The sequence below is a fragment of the Chaetura pelagica genome, unplaced genomic scaffold (assembly GCF_000747805.2).
Source record: "Chaetura pelagica isolate M959 unplaced genomic scaffold, ChaPel_1.0 scaffold139, whole genome shotgun sequence".
Taxonomy (NCBI): domain Eukaryota; kingdom Metazoa; phylum Chordata; class Aves; order Apodiformes; family Apodidae; genus Chaetura; species Chaetura pelagica.
In genome coordinates this window covers 8596455-8603227 of record NW_009970717.1, presented here as the reverse complement: position 1 = coordinate 8603227, position 6773 = coordinate 8596455, and the positions used below count along the sequence as shown (strand labels likewise).

Here is a 6773-nt window from a genome sequence, read left to right as displayed (position 1 = left end):
AGCCTGGCAGCCAGCAGCACTTTGTCCGTCCAGGCAGCACCTTCCTCCAGCTTCGCCGCCGCGCTCCGCAAGCTCGCCAAGCAGGCAGAGGAGCCCAGAGGTAGGGCATGATGGCAGGGACGGGGACCAGGGACACACAGGCTGAGCAGCAGGGCCTCTCCCTGCCTGCAGACCACGCCTTTTCCCCAGCCTCGTGTCTTTTCCCCAGCCTAGTGTCTTTTCCCCAGCCTCGTGTCTTTTCCCCAGCCTTGTGTCTTTTCCCCAGCCTTGTGTCTTTTCCCCAGCCCTGTGTCTTTTCCCCAGTGCTGTGTCTGGAGGGGGCACTTCAGGAATCCGGTTCAGAAGGAATAATCCAAACGCTGTGTCACTCATGAGAGCCCAGGAGAACGTGGCACAGGGCGACCTGTCCTTCTCACCCTGCCCTCCCAGCCCTGCTCCCTCCTGCCACCCTTCGCTGACACGCTTTATGTTTTCCAGAGGTTCCTCAAATCTCTTCCTTCCCCTGGCAAGTTGGCTGAGTAGCCAATTTGGGTGCCCCTGGGATGTCCCTGTCCCTCATCACCCTGTGATAGCCTGGGATCGTGTCCCGTGGGAATAGCCAGGGCTGTCCTGCATGCATAAGGGGAGGCAGCCCGTGTCCAGGGTGGGCTGGGAAGCATTTCACCAGGAGACTCCTGGCATCAGCAATTGACAACAAAGTCATTTTTATCCCTGGTGTTTTTCCTGGTGGGTCGTTGCCCACTGCCTGGGCACTTTGGTCCCGGGGTAGAATGCTTGTCCCGTTGCAAGGCCCTTCTTGGAAGATCCATTTTGAACAACCCTTTTGGCAAGGCCCTTTTTGGAAGACACTTTTTGCAAGGCCCTTTTATTCAAGGTTCTTTTTGGAAGACCGTTCTTTAGAAGACCTTTTTTGCAAGACCCTCTTCGGAAGATCCATTTTAGAAGACCCTTTTTGGAATACCCCTTTTTAGAAAACCCTTTTTGCAAGGCCCGTTTTGGACAATCCTTTTGGCAAGGCCCTTTTTGGAAGACCCTTTATACAAATGCCATCTGCAAGACCCTCCTCGTGGCCCCAAAATGCCCTGGCACAGCCGTGATCCCAAACCTCCGGCATCAGCTGCTCCCAAGGAAGCACATGGGGACATGTGACACCGAGGGGACCAGCTCTCAGTGTTGCTTCACCCTTGCTGTGAGCTCCAGGCTCTCTCCAGCCACCTGCTCCACAGCCTGTCAGCTGCTTTTTGGGACAGTCAGTTGGGTTTGATGGGATTGTTTTGCATTTTCTTCCCTCCCACACCCCACAGCTTATGCTTCCACTGAACTGCTCAGCCCATCCAAAGGGACATCAGTGGGTTTGGCTTGGATTTTGTGGCATTGGAGAGAAGCAGCCACATTTCCTTCGGATTTCCCCTTAATTACTGCATAGTTTGTTTGCAAAAAAAACCCTGTCCTCGCCCATCTGGGTGCCTGAAGTGGCTCAGGCTGGAGGTTTTTAACAAAGATGGGTTTGGATGGTGTTGGGAAGTGAGTTTCCCTGCACACTGCGGTTTCTCCACCTGGGAAATGAGCCACTTTGCCCCCAAATCCTCACCCTGCTTCCCTTCCCACAGCGGGCGATGCTCTGCCATGGCAGATGCAGCCAATGGGACAACGCTGACCAGGTCCACCCAGGGTTGGTGGATTTTGTTCCAGCTTCATGGACAGGTGATGGATTCGCTGCTGTGGGTACTGGGGGCTGCACGGCAGCCACTGTGTCCATAGGGTTTTCCTGCAGGGTGTCTGTAGGGTTTTCCCACGGGGTGTCCTTAGGGATATCCTGTGGGGTGTCCATAGAGATGGTGTCTGTAGGAGTGTCCCACAGGACCTCCATAGAGTTGTCCCATGGGGTGTCTGTAGGCCTGTCCCATGAGGTGTCCACAGGGTTGTCCCACAGGGTGTTGGTAGGGATGTCCTGTGGGTGTCTGTAGGGATGTCCTGCTCCTCTGCAGCATCCCTGGATGCAGGTGCTCATCCCAACCAGCTCCAATTCCAGCAAAGCCCCCATGAAGCCACCACATCTATGCCCTGCCCAGGGGTTCCTGCCTCCTGTCCCACCCTGGGCTGTCTGTGGGTGGACTGTATTCCCCCTCTCCCTTCTTCATTCCCCCTCTCCCTCTTCCTTCCCCCCCTCCTGCCTTCAGGGTCTCAGCTGTTAATTACATTTGCCTGTCAGCCTGGGCTGCTAATCTGCTATCGCCGAGCGGAAAGCGGGAGGTCAGAAAACAAAGGTGACACCATCACACTGTGCCTCTTGTCATCTCCAATCCAGATTAGTTTCATTGACTAACTCCTGGCTGAATACCACCAGTTAATTATAACGATCACAAACCCTCCCGTTTAAAGCCACACAGCGAGAATTAAGGTTCTGAAGTAAGACTTTAGCTTCATTAATTGCCGGGCTCATTGTGATGGTATTGATTGTTAACGCTATCGCGTGGTGAGTAATGGCTTCCCAGCTCAGAGGGGATTAGGCTGCTAATTGTTGTTGGCCTTGCACTGACAAGATAGACTTCAGTGGGTGTCAGATCCGTACCGGCGGCCTCCTTTGGGGCAGGGCAGCTTTTCTCCTTCCCCCAGCCTTGCCCCTCTTGGAATGAAAGCGATTGGGAGCGACTCGGGAATAATGAATCAGGCAGGCCGGGCAGTGGAGGGCTGCTCTGCACGGCTCAGCGTCCTTCCCGGGATCTGGGGATGCTCCTGCTTCCCTGCTGCCTTCCTGGCTGCCTCCTGGGAGCGAGGAGTTGGGAGTGAGCCCCCAGCTGGGAGCTACCCTGGAGCTGGGAGTGAGCGTGGCGAGGAGTGTGGGGTGGAGGTGGGTTTGCTGGGTGAGGAGCTGGCTCGCAGGCTTGCAGAGTTGAGGGGTCAGCTTGCACACTGGAAGGACGTGCACACTCATGGGAGCTGGCTTGCACGCTCAGGGGAGCCACACAGCACACTGCCAGGGTAAGGGGCTTGCTGCTGCACCCAGGGGAGCTGGCTTGTGTGCTTGGAGGAGACAAGACCTCCATGCCAGGCTCAGTGCCAGGCTGTGGAGCATCATCACCTCTTGAATGTCATCTTGCAGTGGCCACGGGCCCCCCTTTGGTGGCCAGTCGCCGGTCCCTGCTGGCATGACAGAAACCTCCCTCAGGCCAGACTTGGGGCTGGTGGGAGCAGGGTTTGGGGGGTGGAAGCCCCCCAGGCTGCCCACTGGGGTTTTAGGATTGATGGATGTGCCACGAAGCAGACGTTGGGTGCTGTGTGCCCTGGTTAACATTGAATTTGTATTTCTGCTCCAGTTCTTGCTTTCCTACCCACATCACGCTCTCTGCTGTAATTCCCTTGGAAATACCACCAGCTTCCCTGGGGTGGGTATCATTTCAAACACAGATGTATTATGCAAATAAAGCCAAAGCCTTGCCCAAGGGTTAAGGGCAGTGCCTCCTTCATTCCAACATCTCCAACTGCCCCACATCGTGCCTAGTGACTTCTGCAGCTGGATTAGGGAATCTTGGGTTTGGCCGGAGAAGGTATGGCCACCTGGGGCTGGCATTGAATCCGTGTCACTTGTGCCAAGGCGAGGGGCACAGGCAGGGCTTGCTGTGCCTAGGAAGGGCTTTACGGCAGGTGAGGGGGTCACAGTCCCTGCTCGATGGGAGCAAAGCCTTTTAGCACTGAGAGACCCTTCCTTGGGACAGGGCTCCCCAGACTGGGAGGACAGGGGTCCTGCCAACCACCCTGCCTGCACCCCCATGCCCCACCCCGTATCCCTGCCAACGGGACATCTCACGGGGACGGCTTCAGGTAGTTCAGAGGCTGGTTTCACCTGGTTAACCTTTCTTCCCTCCCCTCACAGGGTCATCCATAAGCAGCGAGTCGTCCCCGGTCTCCTCGCCGGCCACCAACCACAGCTCCCCTGCCAGCACCCCCAAGCGTGGCCCCATGGGCCCCATCATCGTGCCCCCGGGGGGGCACAGCGTGCCCAGCACGCCGCCCGTCGTCACCATCGCCCCCACCAAGACGGTCAACGGGGTCTGGAGGAGCGAGGGCAGACAGGTAAGGTAGTGTCCTGGGGGGGGTGCCTGACCACCCCCCTCCCCCAGAAGGATGGAGGGTGAGGGATGCCAGGCACGGCACTGATTGTGCCAGCCGTGGTCCGAGGGGCCAGGAGCTGCCATGTCGCTCCCAAGGGACCGCAGGGCCAGTCCCCATTTTGTCCCTTCTCCTCCCTACCGTGTCCCCTGGCTGCCATCCAGGGTGGGAGCTCAAGGAAGAGGAGAAAGGAGGGGGTGGGAGGGGGCGTGTAGTGGCTAATTAAGAAGCATCGTTAGTGGCTCTCCTCTTCTCCGCACACTACAAGCAGATTCCCGGGGGGATTATGCCACTTGGAAAGACTAATTAAACCACAGCGCGGGGAGGTGATGGGAGGGGATGAGAAACGCCAGGGGCGGGTGGGGGAGCAGAACATGGAACCGTGATGCCCAGGGGGGGGTGCGTGGGGTGTCGGGGGTGCTCCCCACCACCGTGTGCGTGTGTCCCCACCCGTGTCACCGCTTCCCCTGCAGCGCGGGGGTTAACTGAGCGTGGGTGATTGTCTGGCAGAGCCAGCGTGACGCCCCGAGACGGGGAGGTAATTAGAGCAGAGCCTGGCACACGAACCATCAGCGTTAACGCAGGTGGTGGGGATGAGGGGGGGGGGAACACCCTTTGTGCTGGCCGTGGTGACCTTGGGACTGTCCCCACCCTGCCCTGGAGGGTCTGGGGAGCAGGACTGGGTGGGGAGGAGATGCACAGCTCTGGGGGGTTGGCGGGGGTTGCCGCTGTCCTGCTCCTAGAGCTGCTAAATGAACGTGCAAAGACAAAGGGTAATTTTTCAACCTAACCTTGCCTTGCTGGAGGCCACCCCACTAATTGCTGGACCCTGTATGGTCCTTTGTCACCCCAAAGAGGTCCCCTCTTGACAGGGGATCCTTCCCCAGCCAGTGTGGGTGCCAGGAGGGAGTAACCACCATCCTGGGGATGGAAATGGGGAGCTGATGAAAGATGGGTGAAGGCCCACGGTGAGGTGGGGGTGCTGATGCCTGTCTGCATGGCTGGGGGGTGCCGGGGTGACCCCTGGTTAATGGCCACTATCAAAGTGCTCCAGATTCCCACCAGCCGTGTGTGTATCCTCCCCAGATGATTAATAGCTCTGGAGAACAAAGCAGCCTGTAAATCTCCAGGCAGGTATCATGTGTCCTGCCATCAGCACTGCTCTGGCTTCAGCACCCCCTCTCCTGCTGATGCCCCTGTGGGGTAGCCCCCCCCAAACCCTCAAGCCCCTCCAGCCCACCTATCCACAGCCTGAATGTGGGAGGATGCTCTGGTGGCTGCATCACCTCGGGTACCGTTGACCACCAGGGACCCCATAGCCATACTGGGGGACCTGCTGAGGGTCTTGGGGTGGGAAGAAAGCAGGGACCCCCCCATCACTCGGAGGTCCCTGCTGTCTGGCTCAGTGTTTTTGCCTCTTTTCCTTCCAGCAAGAAGCGGGGTCACGGGGCAGCAGCAGCAGCAGCAGCCGTGATCGCCTCATCTCGGATCCCCCCCTTGCACAGGAGAAAGCAGGGGGGCCCACCGTGCCCTCCCACCTCTTGGGGACACCCTACTCCTTTGGGCTGCCCCCCAGCTCCGTTGTCCAGGACTCCCGCTTCCCACCCCTCAAGTGAGTCTGACAGCAATGCATGGGGAAGGGGTTGCAGGAGGTGGGTGTCCAGGTGAGGTTTGGTCCCACTGAGCATCCTAGAGGGAGGTGACATCTTCTTAGAGGGACAAGGTGGGAGGGTGACCATCTCTGCGTGGTGTGGCTGACATGCTGGAGGGAAGGGATGGCATGCAGGAGGGACCCTGACAGACTGGAGAGGTGGACACATGCAGACTTCATGGGGTTCAACAAGGGCAAGTGCAGTGTCCTGCACAGGAGTCAGAGCAGGGGGTGTTGGGTGATGAGAAGCTCAACATGAGCCAGCACTGTGTGCTGGAGCCAAGAAGCCACCCATGTCCTGGCCAAGGCCAAGGTGGGATGGAGCTTGTAGCAATCTCGTCTAGTGGGAGGTGTCCCTTCCCATGGCGAGGTGTTGGAACTAGATGAACTTTAAGGTCCCTTCCAACCCAAACCATCTGATGATTCTCTCATCTCCTTGCTCCTCCAGCCTGCAGCGGCCGGTCCACCACGTGGTGCCTCCCAGCGCCGTCACCGAGGATTACCTGCGCAGCTTCCGTCCCTACCACACGGCCGAGGACCTCCGCATGTCCTCCCTGCCACCCCTCGGCCTGGACCCGGCCACTGCTGCTGCTTACTACCACCCCAGCTACCTGACGCATCACCCCTTCCCACACCCTGCCTTCAGGTGGGCATTGCCCAGCCAGGGCCTGGGAGTTCTGGGGGGATGCTGGTGGCTGGACGAAAAGCTGGGAGGGCTGGGAGCTTAATCCAGGGAGGATGGTTGGGCTGCGTTTTGGGGTTCTCCAGACCCCCATCCGTGCAGCCTCCATCCATCTTGGGATCGCTTTGGGGGGGAGAGGGGGGAGGGGGGTGTAATGGGGAGCTTTTCCCCGCCCTGAGCAGCACATCCCACGCTGAGCCATCCCCCTTTTCCCAGGATGGACGACTCGTACTGCCTGTCGGCGCTGCGGTCCCCCTTCTACCCGCTGCCGGCGCCGGGCTCGCTGCCCCCCCTGCACCCCTCGGCCATGCACCTGCACCTCTCGGGGGG

General features: G+C 58.9%; 1 protein-coding gene across 1 annotated transcript in view; it reads left to right on the top strand.

Moving 5' to 3' along the window:
* The first annotated feature begins 12 nt into the window (after nucleotides 1-12).
* The window catches only part of GSE1 (Gse1 coiled-coil protein), a 13728-nt gene continuing 6967 nt past the window's right edge, over nucleotides 13-6773 (top strand). Inside the window, exons 1-5 of the mRNA XM_010006264.1 lie at nucleotides 13-100; nucleotides 3875-4074; nucleotides 5541-5722; nucleotides 6210-6407; nucleotides 6660-6771. Of these exons, the coding sequence (XP_010004566.1) occupies nucleotides 3961-4074; nucleotides 5541-5722; nucleotides 6210-6407; nucleotides 6660-6771 (606 nt within the window). The 5' untranslated portion in view covers nucleotides 13-100; nucleotides 3875-3960. The remainder of the gene's footprint in view (nucleotides 101-3874; nucleotides 4075-5540; nucleotides 5723-6209; nucleotides 6408-6659; nucleotides 6772-6773) is intronic.